At 38.3% G+C, this 19,138-nt stretch overlaps 1 protein-coding gene across 3 annotated transcripts in view; it reads left to right on the forward strand.

Annotated features, from left to right (window-relative positions):
• Window positions 1-19,138, forward strand: part of KIAA1328 (KIAA1328 ortholog) — a 180,327-nt gene that overhangs the window by 3,657 nt on the left and 157,532 nt on the right. Inside the window, exons 2-5 of one of the 3 annotated variants that reach the window (XM_056324509.1) lie at window positions 177-212; window positions 1,834-1,973; window positions 6,002-6,096; window positions 15,133-15,248. In XM_056324509.1, the coding sequence (XP_056180484.1) occupies window positions 177-212; window positions 1,834-1,973; window positions 6,002-6,096; window positions 15,133-15,248 (387 nt within the window). Of the gene's footprint in view, window positions 1-176; window positions 279-335; window positions 438-1,833; window positions 1,974-6,001; window positions 6,097-15,132; window positions 15,249-19,138 lie in introns of those variants that run through there. The other 2 variants (XM_056324510.1, XM_056324511.1) reach the window with 2 other exon arrangements.

A 19,138-nucleotide genomic window follows, 5' to 3' on the forward strand; every position in this document is an offset into this window, starting at 1 on the left:
TGTTTGTTTTTTCTAGTCAAGTTTTACTTGCTTTTGGTGCTCCCAAAGTGTTGCCAGTTCATTTTTATATCAACAGTCTTCTAAAATTAAGAGCCAAAATACTTATTTTTATAGTTCTATTTGAAAGGCCAAGCTTGGTCTTTTTTGTTTATTACCTTTAACAAAGCCACATGCAGTTTCTGATGAAGAAGAGCCGATGATACCTGTTTCAGGTATGATCTAGTAGCTGTAAACAAAGGTTTTTCCTGTGAATGCTAAACTTTGCAATGTCTTTTCAGGTACATGGTTTGCGTACTTATGTGTGAAACATACAAAGTGTGAAACATACATAACATCACATGTTGTAATGGGACAAACAGGAGTATAGCAGAGTATTTATGCTTTGCCGCTTAGATAAGCGTATGGCGTAAGATGAAGTTTCAGGGGAGTTGTTTCAGGTACAGCATAATTTTATCCAATCTGTAAGGTAAGCTGAATTTTTGATGTGGTCTCCAAAGAGTGTTGAAGCATTAGAGATATCCAAGTCTTTTGTAAATTTTGAAGAGATCAATTAAAATGAAGATTCACTGTATAAAGAAAAAAATCATTATTTTTTTATTAGTTCTCTTGACCTTGATTTACTGAGTGCTTGTGTACATCCTTGGGGAAAAGATGGGTGTTCTTAGCCCCCCTTCGAATTTTCCAACTGTTTTCAAACACAGCTTTTGCAGTGACACCAGGTCCTGAAAACATGTCTGGGGTTGATTAACTCTATAGTGAAGTTGTGTGTGTGTCCAGGGTATGTTTAGCAGTTATAAATTTTGAGGAATCCTACTCTCTGGGTTTCGGGTAGCATGGTTACTTTCAAAAACTGCTGGCCAAACAGCTCTATTAAAAATCTCTGCATGTGTTTTGTAGCTAGCATAGTTCAAACCAGGCAGTGTCAGATCATTGTACTCCATGCTGTGGAAAGAAATCAGTGATCCTAAATGGCAGAAATGGATTCACTCTGGGAAGTATTCTTCCACTTTTGTGGAAGAGAATTTTAGAAACATTGTTTTCCCTTGTGTATGAGCATGGAGATGTTAAAGCAGTTCTTTCACTTGAATTGCTGGTATGCTTCTGAGATTTATTACCCAAATACATGCAATTTATCAGCTGCTAGTGTAAAATCAACATTTTTTCTCCAAAACTTCTTGTACTTCTGAACAGTCAAAACTCCTGGCTGTTGGCTTTCATCTGGTTTAGGTGTTAGTGTCAGTGTTGGTACTTCATAATTGCAGCACCAAGATTTTCAGTGCTTCCATGTTTTTACCATTGGTAGCGGTGAACTAATTATGGCAGGAAGCTTTTTACAGATGATCTGTGGAGTGTGCACTGGAGTGTTACATTACTCATATGCTTGGTACTGAATGTAACTAACAATTAGCCTGAGCAATCAGTAAGTTGGATGTATAACAGAAAAAAATTGTATTTTATCATATGAGTGGTACTTTTAACAGCATTACTGCTGCATGGTTCTTTGTCTTTGAGTGTCAAAGCAGAAGCTCAGTTTTAGGCTTTTGCATCTTAAACACAGTTTTTTTCATTGGACCTCAGTCAGAAGATGTGTGTTTCGGAATTTACTTTGATGGTCATTGTGGCTGGGTGTAGTTCAGTGCTGTGCACCTCTTTTTCTGCTAATATGTTCATCTTAATAAAATTTTATATGGAGTGAGAGGCTGGGGGGAACTGCAAATGTATATGAAATGCTTATCTTTTTGAAAAGATCTGCTAAGGCAGGGATGCCTTTGTGGAAATCTTGGTCCCTTTTGGCTTTATAATCTGTGTATTCTGCTTCTCTTCCATTTACAGGAGTGTCTACAAAAGGAAATTTAAGAACAAGGAATTTGCCAAAATATCAGAAAAGTAAAGCTGACCTAAAGGTGCCTGTAGCTGTTGCGTCTGTTTCCATGGATTCTGTTAGAAGCACAGGAGATCTGACAGGGCAGCAGGTCAGTAAAAGCAAATTTTTCTTGCTCTTGAGAGTGCCCATAGCAGAGAAATGGCATAAAATATTGAGGCTGAAAACTTTAAACAGTTTTAGAGTACTATTATTTTTGCAGTTTCTTATACTTTTTGACCACTGACTTGATGGCTTGATGGCAAAAATTACTTTTCCACTGAGATTGCTTGCCCCTTTAAGGGGAACAAAGGATGAATGTGCCTGATTTATGTAAGTGATATGTCATTGAGGCTATGTAAAACAGATTATATATATTTTTCTATGTGTGTATGTGTACAGAGGGAGAGAGAGAGTAACTTTAAGTAGCTCCTAATCTATGAGTTACTAGATAAACATGCAAGAAGTTGTGTTTCAGTGTATTCAGTTTCATTGTTCTAGTCTTATCACTTAGAAACAAGACCTGTAATAGAGACCTTTTTGCTGTAGCTGCTTATATTAGTAAGGTAAAATCACTTCCTGTTTTTGACAGCAAAAGTTTAAAGTGTGTGAAAAGTAGGAGTAGCTTTGTCAGTTGGCTTTTATCTTTGGTTCTGCTTTGAATTGGCTGGTCTACTGTGACAACAGGTGATGCTTTTGCTACAGTTTATTGCATTAGAAATTTCCTATCTGCAGGGTTTCCTTTGGAAGATTATTCTGTATTGTGATATTCAGAAATCTGTTGAGAGATACAGTTTTTCTAACACGATTTGTATAGTACTGTGACGGTAAGTCATTCAAGTACTGTTAAGTCCCTTGCCTAGCAGCCATCTTGGACAAGTCTTTAAGTCACTCTAGGGTTTGGAATTCTGCCTGTAAGTGGGAGGATATAAAACTTCTGACTGCTTCTGAATTGTTGTATTGTCATGCATTTGATTTTTGTTCTTCATCTGGGCTAAGATGTCATTCTCTGTCTTCTGTGTGCCTCACATGTACATTCAAAATTGATGTGAAGACAGATCATTCGATTCTCATTGCTTTGATAGAGTCATTGCCCTTTGAATCCTTCAGCATGACACTAATAACCTGTGTCATTTTTAGGGCTCCTCCTGGACGCATCTCTTTCCATTTCTCTGTTTATCTGTACTTGCTTTCGGGAGGCTGGTATGTACCTCCGCTTTGCAAATGATGTCCTTAAGTTATTAAGAAATTTCACACATAGTCCCCATTATGCAGAAGCTTTATGTAGAAGCATCTCTTCATAGGTATCTACAAGCCCGCTGCCTCATAGATGCCTTCATAAGTCACATTAAAATCTGTTTTATTGCATGATGTGTTGTTTACATTGCTTGTTGTTTAGAGAATTTTAACTCCTTTTTCCCTGTCAGAACTGATGGGGTAGAAACGGTCTTTGTTTTCTTTCTATAATCCCTAATATGTGAAATTGTGGTTGAAGACTCAAATGTGCTTTTAGAAAGTTGACAATATAATGCGTTCAAAGCTTTTTCTCTTTTCTAACCTTCTGTTTTTCTCTTACCTTGCCAAATCCTTATGGAAATTTTGTACTCTTAACTTTGAAGATAAGCTCTGGATTGAAACAAACAGAACAAATAAATTTTAGTTGTTATGAAAGAAAAAGACTTCACAAAATTTTTCTTCAAGGAGTTTTCATCACTAGCAGAACTAATTTGCTTCAAGCTGTTGTGTGCATGTCTAGGGAGTGCTGATCGTTTCAACACACGTTACACTGTTGTACTGGTAGGTAGGTTGCCGTTATGATTTACCAGGATCCTCTTCTGAAGAGAATGGCTTGAGTTTTGCTCTAATATGAATCTTGGCAGAACTGATTTACCTTTTCTTCATTCAGATAGACTTGAGCACCACAAAGGAAGATGAGTGTTTTGGAGAGGACTTTGAAAAGGTCTTGTTAGCTCTGGAGCTCTTCTGGTACTTATAATAAATCAGTGGTTTGCTATACTGGTCTTGACCAAAATTTCCCATCTTCCTACTTCCCATTTGACAGAAGTCGTCTGCTGTCATGCAAATTGTCATCTTCTGAGATGTGGTTTCTGAAGAGGATCTTCCATTTATGTAGTACATTTCATCCAGAAAATACTGAGTTACGAAACTGTTTTCTGTTATGAAACTGAGCTGTGTAGAAAGGACAGAAATCTGGAAAAAGGTGATACAGTCTTGGCCTCTATCTCATTTGTTGTCTTGTTTTGATGGTGCAGTGTCACTGTGAATAATTCCACAGCTTCATTTTGACATTTGTTATGGTTCAAGTCTGCCTTGAGAATTTTTATCTGACATCTATCCATATCTGTGGGTGAAACAAAAGCACAGACTAACTTTTCAGATTTCGCCCTTCATCCCACAAATGTTTGTCTGACAAGTATATATGTAGGTTTAGATAATAGCTTGAGGTACCTTCTGTTAAAATCTCCTTCACTAATGTAACCAAGTTTCTGCCTCTTTTTTTTGAGTGAAAAATGTCCTGTAACTTTTTATTTTTCTTAAAGAAGTTCCATCATCTAGCTGCCAAAAAAATAGTTTTCAGACATTTTTAGCACGGGAAATGGAAATCTTTCAACCATAGTTGAATTTGAATTCAGTTAAGTTAAAGACATTCTCCTTTTGCATGACTGTAAATAGCACCTGAAGGGTCAGGTGGCTACACATAAGTCTGTGTAAAATCACCACCTTATTCAGAAGCAACATAGACCTTCAAGTGTTTCAAACCGCTGTTCAAGAAGCAGTTAGCTAAGAATGGAAGGGGGTACTTCCTTTCTTACGTGCGTAGATCAGCTGCCCATAATGGTAAGGAGGGGAGAGAAGCCCAGTGTTTGCTTTCTGTGCTCAGAGGTTGTTCTGTGCTGTATTGTGTTAACTTGGCCAAACTGCAAGGCATTTGTGCTTGTATCTCATGTTAAGCACTGTATGCCCTCGGGGAGGACTGTAGTATTTTTAGGTCTGTAAAAATCTAAGCTGAAAACACGTCAGATTAGTGGAAATACTTAAACTTGTCAAAATCTTGGGCAGAGTAACATAGCTCTTACTGCTGCTTTCGTCTTGGGATTCTTATTTTGTGCTTAGTGCTAGCACTGGCGAACTGAGACACCAATGACAGAAATTTTTGATAAATAGAAACAATTTAGAACTGAAACTGTTTCCTGCTTGGAAACACCCAAACCGGGTAATGCCAATAACCTCAATAATACACGGGACTGTGGCGAACACGAACAGCAATAAGCCCTCTGGTGGACACGGGTAACAAACGCTGCAGTTCTCTGTGTGATAAAGGAATGCATTGAAGGAGCTGAAGTACTGGAGTATGTTAAAGGATTGTTTTGAGAATTAATAAGTACGAAGGTAGCAAATAAATGATGGAAAACAAACAATAGTGAAATGTGAAAGGGTGTGTACTTTTCTGTATATTAAAAAAAAATCCTCTGAAATAAGGACTTAGCATCTACTAACAATTTATTACACGCATTTTTGCTGTTTTGGTTTAGTCCAGGGGTCCTCAAACTGTTTAAACAGGGGGCCGGCGCACGGATGAAGTGGCAGGCAGTCATCTGCGGCTGCTTGGTTTCCCCCCCCAGCCCCCGGTGGGGGGATCTATAAATACCGGGGGCTGGATTGAGGACCCTGGGGGACCCTATCTGGCCTGCGGGCTGTAGTTTGAGGATCCCTGGTTTAGTCAAACACTAAGGCAGATTTTTTTTTTTTCCCTTGCTCTTTCATTTTAGGATGCTAAGGTAAAGTTTGGTATTGCTGCACTAGATTTTCAAGTTGTGAGAACCTACTGCCCTTTATGAATCAGGGAATAGTCTATGCCTTAAAACTTTATCCTATACATTTAGTATTGAAGCTAGCAGCTTGCATTTGAATTACAAGTGTTTTCAAAAAAATCTCCACAATTTGGTAATCTGTTTTACTGAACTATACTTACATTTTTAAAAATATGTATTTTATTTCCAGTTGGAATTTGTCTACTTTCAACTTCTAATTATTAGGCCTTGAAGTGCTTTTAATATCTCATGAAATATTGGTTCTGCTTTAAAGAGTACTATCTATAATGTTACTTTAAATTTTCAGGTAACTAATGAAGGAGGAATGAAGAGTGCTTCTTTAAAGGATTTGTGTCCTGAGGACAAGAGACGCATTGCAAACTTAATTAAAGAACTTGCCAGGTAAGAATAAGCATCACCTGAAAATGCATTATGTTTAAGGGTAGTTATTCCTCTAATTAATCTTAAGCAGTGTAGTATTGCATTATGGAACTGAATATTTAAATAAGGTAATTTTTCTTGCTGGAGGAGGTATGAAGAATGAAGCAACCTGATTGGTTTTTCCTTGCTTTCTGACCCTAAACCCCCTAAACGTTTTGAAAACAAAACCCGAAGTTTTGTGACCTGCAGTAGTTCACCTGTATAAACCTCGTCACGGAGCTAGGGTTTTGTTTGCTGTTTGTATCACATCCTTTAAATAAACACATGTTGTCTTCTGGAAATTACAAACTTTATTGATACGAAACTTTGTGGTGCTTGTTTGTCAGGGGTAAGCTTTTATATGGAGTTCCACATTAATAGTGGATTGCTGATCTTGTGGCTGAAACAAGTTAATCACTATACGCCCATGTTTGTACATGTAGATCAGTAGAGAGTCCAGTGTAATTTTAACTTATTAGCCAAACTTTCTTTTGTTTTGATGAATTTCTTCAAGTTGTCCCTGTTTGAAAGGAGATGCAGAAATAGTGCAAGCGAAAAGAGCTTTAGTAAATTTTTTTCCTGCGTTTCATCCCAGTGCTAGTCACATTCGTGAAGAGAAATGATACGAAAAATAGGTTGAATTTGAGTGAGGAGACTTTTACCTCTCTCTGTGTCCCTAACACTTCAGAATCTCTGGAAATATGCTTCCTGGCTGTAAAATTGAGAAGGAACACATGGGGCCTTAGCAGGTTTTCGCATATCAGAGGGGAAAGTCTCGTGAGATGATCTCAGTCCTTTGGGCTAAAAGTTAGCATCCATACTAAGAATTTATAAAGGCAAAGTTTTTCTAGAACAAAATGAAGGTTCTCAGTTATTAATGAAATGCTTTTTTGCCATAGATTTCATATGTCTGTGCAATAATTGGCAAGCGTTACTGTCCTTTTGCTTTTTATGTTAGGAAAGTTTGGGCAGAGAAATGTAAATTACTTGCTCAAGGTCATACAATAAGTCTCTGGTGCAGCTAGGAATATTTTCTCTCTGATTATCCTCATCCAGTGGACCATTTTGCCTGCTAATAATTTGTACCAATATAGAATTTCTTGCTATACAGTATTTTAGTAATTTTTGAAGTTCTTCATGCTTGCAACTCTATTTTATCCTACCTCATGTGTTGGAAAATGTATAGTTAAGGCTGTCATAAAGAGTAGATTGCTGGGAAGCCTGGTTACAAATTGTCAGATGTTGGAGCTATTCGGACACTGTTGCCACTGTTGATATATAGAGGTATATTCTAATATTAAAAAAAGCCTTTTATTACATTGTTCCTTGTAATACACTGCTCCCTAGTGAATAGTAGTACACTAACTCATTTGAGCATGGGATTCTTCTTAACTCTCAGATGCTGTCATTTGTCCCTGAGGACAGTTTGATATTTCTGCCTGACATTTCTTCAAAGAAAAATAGAAGGTGCAGCAACATTAATTTTGAAAAGTAAAATTAGTGGAACACTATTATTTTATACTTAGTTCTCTTTTATTTTTAAACCTAATCATATTTTTATTGGATGTAATTAAAAGTCCTTTGCAGAGTAATAGGGAAGTTGAACTTTAATTCCGCTCACCTCGTCACTTTTTTAAATCTCTCCATAATTTTCATCCCTAGTTGTGCAATGATGGAGGGTTTTTATAAGCAGTAGAACATTCTTTGCTATTTAAGAGAAGAAAAAGAACCAGCAGAATGCTGAAAGTTTTCCAAGAAGACTGTCCGGCCATAAATACTTGGAATATAATAAAGATCTCAGTTGACCAGAGCTATGCTTCACTGTTCCTTATTTTACTACTATTTATGAATGAAAATGTTAGTAGTTGGGACTAATTCCTGCATGTTTATTGCAGGATGGTGGACAGAAATAGATTGGTCAATAACTGTTTGCATGAAGGCAGTTGTAAAGTGGTAAAGTTCTGTCTGCATGAAAACCAGTGGCAAAATACAATTAACTCCTGTGGCTTGAATATCAACCAATTCTTGCTTGAGCAGTTCAGGATATTGGTCTTTCCACTGACTTCAGTGACTACGGAAGGGAACGCTAATGTACTTTTCTTTCTCTTCCTATTTTTTCTTCTTTTCCTCTAACTCTTATTCCCAATGTACTTTTGAACATTGAGAAGGTTGTGCCTGTGCTAATATGCTGCAATGTCAGACTTTGTTTTGGTGTGGTTAAATTCTGATGATGGCTATATTATTATCCTTTCCTTTGAAAAAAACCCAGTTGCTGGGCTGTAATGCCCTGCTGCTGGGGATTCCAGTGGCTGACATTACATTAGCTGTTAGGGACTTTATGAAATTGATCTTTGAGAAAGGGTTGAAAGAAAGGACTCAGCTGTATCCTTTTTAATCCTCTTTCTAGGCTAAATAATCTTTGTTTCACTCTGTGCTGCCACCTGTAAATCTGACCATTATTTTTCCTCTCTTTGAACATATCCAGCCTATCTTCCCTCTTAAGGTGAAAAAAGAGAAGCAAACTGGATCCAGGGTTTAAAATACTTCAGTGTTGTAAATTTGAACTTCTTATTGCATCAGAAGATTGATTTCAAATGGTTTTAGTAGGGGAATTTCTGAGTAGAATGAGTCATGCCCATGAATGCCAAAGTGCTGTGAGTAAATGGGTAATTCTTGAGCGTGATCTGCCATAGTTTTCTAAAACAAGCAGCATGGCATCTTTGTGTTTTCAGCAAGCTGCTGCTGGGTAGTGGTGGAAGTGGCAGACACAGTATGAGCAAATTTTAGCTCTCCCTAAAAAGCAGAGTTCTTTTAAGAGGCAAAAAAGACATTCTCTGAGCTTTTATCACTGCAGGCTACTCCTGAAGCAGTCATCAGCTTATGTAATGAAATGAGCAGTGACATGGTGAAGACATTGAAAGATTCCTACCCTCATACTCTGTGCCAATGTCAGGAAACATTAGCCTCTTCCAAGAGGGAGCAGCTCAAGGTCCTCTGGGACTTAGCCAGTTGACTATTGATCATCAAGGGCTTGCTAGACACCGTAACTAGAATGGTTACAAAGTATTCTGGAGTGAAATACTCTGAGTGATATGTAGGTTTTGAGTGCTCTCTTGTGTTGGCATTTGGCTGAATGGAGAGGGTCCAAACTTTGCAGTGAGAGTGAATATGTGTGTGCTTGCAAGCATTCACCTCACTCCAAACTGGTGTATAGACATAGTACTGTGACTTTCTGGCTCCAGCTGATGTGTATGTTCCCTGCCTATACAGCTCACATAAGCAGTTTGCTTTAGAATGAACAGAGGTATTGACAAAGTGATGTAGAATGGTTCATGGAAGTTTAATTTTTGTTTTTAGTGGTGAGAATTGGTATTGAAAAACTTTTATGTTCTTTCTTTTGTCATATAAGATAAACATTGAGAAAGCTGGCTCCCAGTTGTCTTTGCAAACAAATCTTCAAAAGCAACTTAGGTAGAAAGGTTCATAATGCCCTTATCCACCAAAAGGAGGGAATGATTGCCCTTTTCAAGTGAGATACAAGATGTTTTTTGTGATCAGATGTTGTGGTTTAACCCCAGCTGGCAACCAAGTACCACGCAGCCACTTACTCACTCCTCCTCACCCAGAGGGCTGGGGAAGAGAATCGGAAAGGGGTGTAAAACTCGAGGGTTGAGATAAGAACAATTCAATAGGTAAAGAAAAAAGCCATGCACACAAGCAAAGCAAGGAATCCATTCACCACTTCCCATGGGCAGGCAGGTGTTCGGCCATCCCCAGGACAGCCGGGCTCCATCACACGTTAACAGTTACTCGGGAAGACAAACGCCATAATGCCAGATGTCACCACCTTCCTCCTTCTTCCCCCAGTTTATACACTCGGCATGATGTCATATGGTATGGAATACCTCTTTGGCTAGTTTGGGTCACCTGTCTTGGCTGTGTCGCCTTCCCAAATTCCCTGTCCCACCAGCCCTCTTGCTGGCAGGGCCTAAGAAACCGAAAAGTCCTTGATATAATATAAACATTACCCAGCAACAACTAAAACCATCAGTGTCCTGTCAACATTTTTCTCACACCAAATCCAAAACACAGCACTGCACCAGCTATTAAGAAGAAAATTAACTCTATCCCAGCTGAAACCAGGACATCAGATTAGTGTCTTCCTGGCAAAGACCACTTGGCATGCCCAGAATGACTTGTATCTGCAAGCTGGTAAAACAGGCTTCAGACAGCCCTTTGTCCTTATTGAGAAAATACTTCCTCCTTCCCAAGACCTTGGATTGCTAAACCTGTTGTAGGGTGCTGGCAGTCTGGGATGCTATCTTTTCTACTGACGTTGCTTTATGTGGACTTTTTATCCTGATATGAAGATGAAATTGACCAACTAAAATTGAAATTTTCCAACAAAAGGTGAAAATGGGAATCAAAACGGGTTAATTTGGTTACAGAACTGGAAACCATTACAAAGGAGGACAGTAAAACTATCGTAGCGTGTATGTGCTGTTTAAGTGTTTTTCTTCCAGCACTTAGGATCTTTGAAGGACAACTTGCCTGTGGAAGTCCGTATTGCAAATCTGCAGTGTTTGGCCTCTTGGATTGCCTTCTCTCCTCAGTTACACTACCTCATAATTAACCACATTGTTACCTGGCTTTAACTTTAATGTCAAGATGTTTTTTTCTTTTTCTTTTGTATGCTACTTTAGGGGCAATATTGTGCTGCAGTTCTCTTAATTGGTCAGGCAGTGAGACTGCAAATGAGGTATCCCTAAGCTTGTCTGGAAATTACTTCTTGTTGATAGGTAAAGCATGCCTAGGATTATTGTATCACCAATCACACGTACCTTTTGTGCCTAAAAAGTCATTTGTAGCTATAAATTCATGCTGTGAGTTTTTTTGGTTTTTTTATATTGCAAGTTGCAGATCATAAAAAATCTATTAATTGTGCAGCAATTTCAGTTATATTTTGGGACCGTTGGTCTTTTTTGTTATTTCTAATTTTTTTTTTAATTTATACAAACTGCCTGTGATACATTTGACTCAAGTATCAGATTTGTTAACAGTGTCCTTAGATTAAAAATGCTGCCTTTCTTTGTTGCTGCAGTGCTGGTATTAAGTATCACATTGTTGCTCAGCCCTGCCAGAGGCATGTTGTGATCAACTCTGGCATGAAAACTTGTTTCATCTTTCTGGAGCCCATCTTTCACTTGTAATACCTGATTTTATTCCATGATTTCTGTGTGTGCTGGGCTCTGCATGATGCCCTTGCTTCATTTTTCCTCCCCCCACCCCTTGTCTTGCCTGTTTCAGGTGCCATTCTTTTCTTGTGTTGTATTTTAACCCCAGCTAGTAACTAAGTACCACACAGAATTTAAAACCTGTGGTTTTTGAGAATTATCACCAAAATATTTTTATCTTTCCTAGCTAGTTGGCAGACTAATGTCAGGTGAATGTTCCTTAAAAGGTAAATGTTTCCAACAGGTATAGGACTGATCAGTGAAATTTCCAGTGGCTGTGTGTCTGCTGTTTGTTTATTTTGTCTTCTGTTTTAACTTGCTCAGCCACGGTTCTTAATGCATTCAGATTTCTTTTGGAAACGCTCAATTTTCTAATATTTAAAAAAATTGAAAACAGTGTTTTAAAGTTGCTTTTTCAGCTTTTCTTTTCTTGTAAGTGCCTTCAATCAAGAAGAGTTCTTCTGAGTTTTGTCCCTAGGAGTGTTATCATGGCTCTTTCTTGTGCATGCCAGTTTTTCATCAGACAAATAAAACTTGGAAGTTCTGTTGACCTGTGCAGAGCTCAAGAAGTTCCACCTGGAGAGCATCAGTCCTGCTTACTCAGTAGAGTGAGTCAGTGTCGTCAGGAAACTTGTTGATCAGTTCCTTCTTCAGATCAGTCAGAACTATTGGTATCAGCAGTGGACTAGGAGCACAACATAATAATTGGAACTGGTGATTTGGGAATTAATTTTAACACGAAGGCTGATGTTCTAGGAGGGTTTTTTATCCATATATCTGCATTATGAATTTTTCTTTTCCTACAGAGACTCCTGTAAAAAAAATTAAAATCTTTATTTGGATGCATCTAGAATTAATTACATAGTCTTTGAAATGTTTAATTTTAAAAAAATCTTGAACAAAGATGGTGTGTATCCTATGATACAAGACAGGTGAATGTAAATTGTATGCAAGAAAATGTTGCAGACACTGAGCAGCAGCAATACTTCCACTGACTTGTCGTCTGTGCTCTCAGCTGTCAGTCCTCTACTTGTTTCAGGAAACAATGATAACAGAGCTGAACACCAGCGTGTTGCCCAGCAGATCAGCTGTGCCCTTTGTAGTTGTGGTGCGTCCATTCTCTCACTGCTCTTCTCTGACCACCAGTGGATGAAAAGCATGTGAAAATCCTTTTGAGAAGCATTATAAGCCTTGTAATGTTTCTGTATGGCATCAGCGAAGTCCTTCCTAGTTCTGCTGAAAAGCATCTGTTCTTTACTGCCAGACGGCAGTGAAGTAAGTATATAAAAAAAATCTCACTGAGCTATATATAGGATGTGACATAAATCCAGCATAATCTGATGACATTCTTGTATTCCTTTTCTCTAACTTCCTTTTGCCACCTCCTGTGACTAACTGTCTTCTATATCTTGCCTGCCCTTTATGGGCTGTCTCCCGCTTTGTGATACATAAACACATACTGCCACGTTTCTTCTAAGATCACTTACTGTTCTCAGTCATTTGCTGCGTAAGATATGTGGCACAATGTATTCATATGTCTGGGAGTATGACAGCTTGCTGTGATCTGTGTTAAATACAAACACAGCACTTGAATGTGATGCAGACTGATACAAGCAGCAAATCACAGAATATAGATGGGTAAAACCTGCTAGTTTAGTCTAATTTCTCTAGTGTTCTGTTCTTTCTTGCCTTATTTTCTTATACTGTTGTTTGATTTTAACACTTAGGTGCCAGCATGGCCCAGTGTCCCAAACCTTTTTCTAATGCAGCATCACTGCTGGAGTTAGTAAGCAAGCTTCCTTATATAGTGCCCTGGAGATGACACTTGTCCTCCCTTTCTGTTCTGATCTCCTCTCCACCTCTGCCCCTTCCCCCCACCGCCTTATTTCCATCTGTCGTCTACATGGTCACTGCAGTTTTGATAGTCTTTTTTTAAATTGGTGGGGTTTAGTCTCTGTTCCATACCGTGTCTTTTTTTTTTTTTTTTTTTTTTTTTCCCCTTCCCCTAAGGCATAGAAAGCATGCTTGCGTCTTTCACGGGTTATGTGAAGGGAGGTCATACATGCTGTAGTCACTTGATTGCTCTAGGTTTGGAAAATACAAACTAGTTGCGGTTAGATGCCAAAGCCTGGTCTGCAGCCTGCGGCATGTGTACCCTCATTGTAACTGTATCAGGGAGCAAGGATAGTAGTTTTCAAAAGTTTGTTGCCTGCTTAGCTAAGGAGTACATAGGTGTTGGGATGGATACAGGGTTCATACAGCTGGTTCTTTTTTCATTGTTTGTTTTCTGATGTGTGCACACCCTGTTTGACAGTCTTTGGGTGGAAGGAAAAGGGTCTAGGAATGTGCTGATGAACACTGCCAGGGACAGGATTGTAAATCAGTGTGTTCCAAGCTTTCAAACCATACTCATTTACAGAATTTGATTGTATGCTATATATTATTTTTCTCCCTCCAGATTTGTGGGGAAAAGGTGTGAGTTTTGGTATTATTAATTATTTCCAACTTCACGTTGTCTGCTTGAGCTGTTGTGGGAAGGATGGTGGGTTGTTCTTAAGAGCTGGGGAATAATGCCTGTCTGCAGTTCACCCCAGGGGGGTGACCCTTTACGGCTTTTCCACTGGAATACCCAAACAAATCTGTGCCCTTTTAAGGGAAACATCATGATGTCAAATGGATGGCTTAGTCCCTAAACAGAGTTCTCTGTTAAGAATGCCCTTGAGCCTGATGGAACAAGTGCAAGGCTTAATCTAATGCCTATATATATATATGTGTAGACATTATATTTTCCCATGCTTTCCTTTTCCTGTAGGGCTGCTCCACTTAGAAAACTTCAGTTTTAACTTCCTTTAAAAGTTGTACTGCTTTGGTCTCCTGTCACCTGTGTTGTGATAGCTGTTTCATCACCATAAAAGACTGAACTTTAAAAGCCTTCAGCAACAGAAACTGCCTAAGTGCAGAGCAATAATATTTATTAGTCTAAGCTCATTACTAATATTTTTATAGATTTTATAGGACCATGATTTCTGAGCCGTGTTTTTTAACGTAGTTAGAGGATCATCTGTGCATAATGGTCGTCTTGCTTACGTGATACCAGAATAATTGTTTTTACAGCCTGCTTTTGAGGTTCACAATAAATGATCATTGTAAGCCTTTCTCACATAGTCATCTTTTAATCTTGATCCAGTTATTTACACTAAGCAGGAAGACACAAGGTGCCATGGCCTAGACAGAAAGGAAAATTTGCTCCTGCAGCTTGATAATTTAAAATCCCCAGAAGAGGACAAACTGTTTGATTTGGAGAAAACGAGAAAAATGTTTCCTTTCCTGAACTTATATTTGACCTGTAAATGTGAAAGAAGGATTAGTTTATAGATTCAGAAACAGAAAAGTTTTCCAATTTCCTTCCTGTCTCAGCAGCTAAGCTCTCCCATTTGAGTTTTCTGTCTGTGTGCCCTAGGCTTGTAAGGATCCCAGTGTGTCTTCATTATGGCTGTAGGGAATCAGACTGCACAAACTAATTGTGGGTTCAGATCCTTGCTTTGTTGTTCCATGTTGGCCATTAATGTGCATGTACTACACTAAGACTGGTGTCTTTGAAAAAAGAATGTATTGCATAAAGTCATATGCATCCTGCAATGTAATATAATAAAATAAACATTATGAGGAACTAACCTGTTTAAGGGTAGAGAGGGTGATATCCATTTACCTGGAAAGTGGAGGAGTTGGAAGTCAGGCACTGTGCTTATAGGCATATATTTTATTTCTCTCAATTTCTTTTCAGGGTAAGCGAAGAAAAAGAGGTGACAGAAGAACGGCTGAAAGCTGAGCAGGAGTCATTTGAGAAGAAGATCAGACAGCTAGAGGAACAGAATGAACTTATCATCAAGGAAAGGGAAGATATCCTTTAAAAATATGTGCAGGGGCTCACTGAAATTAAAAGCGAACTACAGAGAAATAATTGTTCTAATTTATGGCAGAGAATAAATCTGCATGTGCTGCCATTCAAAAGCAATCAGAGATATGACTTGTCAGCATGTGACACTGGTTCATTTGAGCTTAAAACTGCCATCCAGCTGTTCCTATGATGTTGTTTTGCTATGAAATACATATTTGTCAAGTAAAAATGACAATAAGGAATTTATGCTTTAAAATATGGTTGTAGATTTATTATTTTTTACTATATCCTGTTAGGTTGTAACTGAGATCTAAAATTTGCATGGTATTCCAGTGCTCTCTGTGTCCAGAGAAAGACAACTTATACCAAAGGCATATAAACAGTATATATGCACTAGGAGGTTTAGCCAGGTCAGACTTTTTTTTGATGTAGCATTTGTTTGGGTTTTTTTTAATGTGTTAGCTGATTCTCTTTTCTTGCAGGCTGTGACTTCCATTTTTGTTAAGCTGCGTATACTTAGTCCCAGTCCTGTAATATCACATGCAAATTTAATGTTGCAGGAAATACAATTTTCCTTCGATGTGGTCTGATAGACATTTACAAAATTCTCTTGTTCATTTCTCTTCCAAATCTTTGGTATTGACTCTTCCTTGTTTAACTCTTCAGAAGGTTAATGGTTGACCGTAGCGGGATATGGAAGAAACAGTGCTTCAGCTACAGCAAGAGCCAAAAATACATGATTCCTCAGGAGCTGTATTTCAAGTAGGGAGGATACTAATGCTATTTTAAAAAGCATTGATGAAACCTAGTGTGCAGTACTGTGTTCAGTCCTGAATCATCCATTCCTTAATTCAAATTAAAAATCATGTTAGTTACAGAAGTTGTGGAGAAGGGCTGCTTAAGATGATGGGGGGCCTAGAGAAGCTGTTTTCTGAGAAGGGACTAAGTGTGGTGCGTGTAGGCTTCTGAATAGTGACTGGCTGTATAGAAGTAGGTTGAGATGGTGGTAAGGTGAATAGGGGGAGAGACCATGCTGAGACAAAAAGGGACTGTTGAAGGTATAGGTCAGCGTTGGAATAGAAATAAGTGGAGATAAACAGTCCACCAACTTAAAAGTGAAGTTAGAGGAGGGTTCTTGAAAATTCAGGCAACCATATATCACAGTTTTGCACTGGGAGGCTTAACATAAAAAGTTTTTTTGTTTTTTGTTTGGTTGATTTTTTTTTTTTTTTTTATGATGCAGCTTGGTTGAGGTTTGAAAGGAGTTCAGTGATGTGTTGTCTCTTGTCAGCAGGGGTTTGCTGTTGATAACCCAGAAGATCCTTTGTACCACAGCAGCATTATATTGATAGAAAGAATTTGGTCTGTTTGTACTAAGTAATATACACATCAACAAGTTTAGCTGGCCATGGAACTGAACTGTTCCTGGAAAATATTAAATCAGATCTATTTAAGAGCCATTAGATGTGACTACAACTCTTTTACATTGATTTCACTGAAGTCAGTTTTTTATTGTGTATTCAGTCAGCTCATGAATGTGGGTGGGATGTATGTTCCTGATTAATATTTTTTAATTTATGCACATAAAGCTTTCATTAATTCATCTAAGGTTTATTTGGCTACTGGGAAGTAGGCGTGCTTACTTGGGGTTTTTTTGTTCCTTTCTGTGTTGGTTTTTTTCCCTTTACTAGAAATAGATCGCACAAGCACGAATACTTTTTCAGAAGTTTGGTAGACATGGCAGAAGGTTAATGCATGCAGTTTTACACTTCATAAAACTATGTAAAACCTAGAAATATAAAACAAGAAATACAAAACAGTATAACTACTGCAATACTTGCCAATCATACATGAATGATTCAAGATCCTCAATGTACCTCTGATCAGTTAATTTTTTTATCTTAAAGCTTGTAGCAGAGACAAGAAATGGTAGAAACGACTTGCCAAAGTCCAATATAGATTCTGGCTATTTTCAAATACAGCAGCTTAAAATCCTTAAAGTTCTTCTGAAATGTACCGAGTTCACTTGCAAATAAGATGCAGGGATAGAATACCATAAGAAAAAAACCCTGAAGCCTAGTAAAATCAGTTTTACTTACCTTTTTTTTTTTCCTTTTTCCTCCCCCAAAGCTAATCTAGTCTTTATAATTTTTTTCTAGCTCAGTATTTAAAATATCCTATAATAATAAATTGGTGCTTCTGATATAACTGCGGCTATTCAGTGAAGTGTAATTTCAGCTAGATAAAGGTTTAATCTGAATAGCATGGGTGATGCGTGGTTTTTTTCAGCAACATGTTTTGTTTCTTGGGTTTTTTTTGTATTGAGAGTCTTGCAGCAAGATAGTCTCTCCCCCTATTCACCTTACCACCATCTCAACCTACTTCTATACAGCCAGTCACTATTCAGAAGCCTACACGCACCACACTTAGTCCCTTCTCAGAAAACAGCTTCTCTAGGCCCCCCATCATCTTAAGCAGCCCTTCTCCACGACTTCTGTAACTAACTTCATTGCTTTGTGTGCTTGAAATCCCTACTTTAAAGACAGATTTTCCTCATTTTGTTGTGTTTAATTTTTTTTTTTTTTGAGAAGGTATGTGGACCCGAATTCATTGCTGATGAACTATGACAAAGGCTTTGGTGGGTAGGGGGATAGGTGGTAAGCAGTGATCTCACTGCAAAACTTCAAGTAACTTACCAGTTTTGAACAAACAGTATCTGTATGAAGCCTAAGCTTACATTTACTTTGTAACTGGTCAGTGCTGTCTGGGTAGGGAACAACTAAAACTTCATGGAAACTTAAATGTCAATTCTATCCTGCAGTTGAAACTTCGAAATTTGGGTAGTTCTTACTAGGGCATGCAGTTAATGGAGGACAGCCCTGATGAGCATGCTGTGAATCATAAATAGGCCAGCCTGTTGTTATTGTTGCCAAATTGTAACAGAATGAAGGAAGATTAGGCATTTCAAGTAGTCATCTGGTCTACTCCTTTTCCCTAAAGCAGTATTGTTAGACTTGTCATGTTATCTTATAATTTGGTCAAAAGTAAATATTTTGGCTTAGATTTTCACACAGCATTCCCACTTGAAACTAAGTTGTTTTGAAAGAAACTTACCTAAAGTGTTTTAACCACTTCCATGGCCAAAAGAGGATTAGATCTTTACTTTATCTATATTAAACTTTTGTAGCTTTTTTTCTGAAAAGTTCTAGTGCTGCTGTTCTTTGCAGATGTGATATTTAGTGGTGCAAGATACGTGTGCTGTGATGACATCTTTTGCTGTTTTTACTAAAATCTGCCCAATTGGGCTGAACTGAAAAAATCCAGTAACAGGTGCTCTCATTCTTTTGATGTCCTCCACAATGAAAACATCTTATAGCTATGAGGAAGATAAGGTGGTGGAAAAAATTAGTCTTCTGAAGGGGGAGATTAAGCAGGAGGTAGAGGGGAAAGCATAAGTGGAGGCTGTACGGGGGGAAATGAGAACTGAAACCTGTCTCAGAGGAAAGACTTGGAGGTTGGGCTGGTTGTGGATGACGTGAGAGAAGCCTGTGACTGATGAGTTCAGAAGCATTTGGGACCAAGTAGTTAGGGTTGAAGAAGAGCCAGGATGGAGGCAGGTGACCTAGGATCAGTTATGATTGTAAGACAGCTGATGAAAGCAGGGATGTGTCTATTCATTGTATTCTAGCACCTTCCAAAGATTGAAACAGAATTTGGGACTAACCTGATGTGAGAAGGCTCACCATTTGTAACCTACTCCCATGTCTTTCCCAGCATCCACGCTTAGTATTTGTCTTCTTTTTGCTTCTGTGTTCCCAGATCATGTTTGATACATACTGGGTGACTGAACTGTGCTTCTAGTGGCAATCTGAATTCTGGTATTCCCTTTGGA

The sequence above is a fragment of the Falco biarmicus genome, chromosome Z, assembly GCF_023638135.1.
Source record: "Falco biarmicus isolate bFalBia1 chromosome Z, bFalBia1.pri, whole genome shotgun sequence".
Classification (NCBI taxonomy): Eukaryota; Metazoa; Chordata; class Aves; order Falconiformes; family Falconidae; genus Falco; species Falco biarmicus.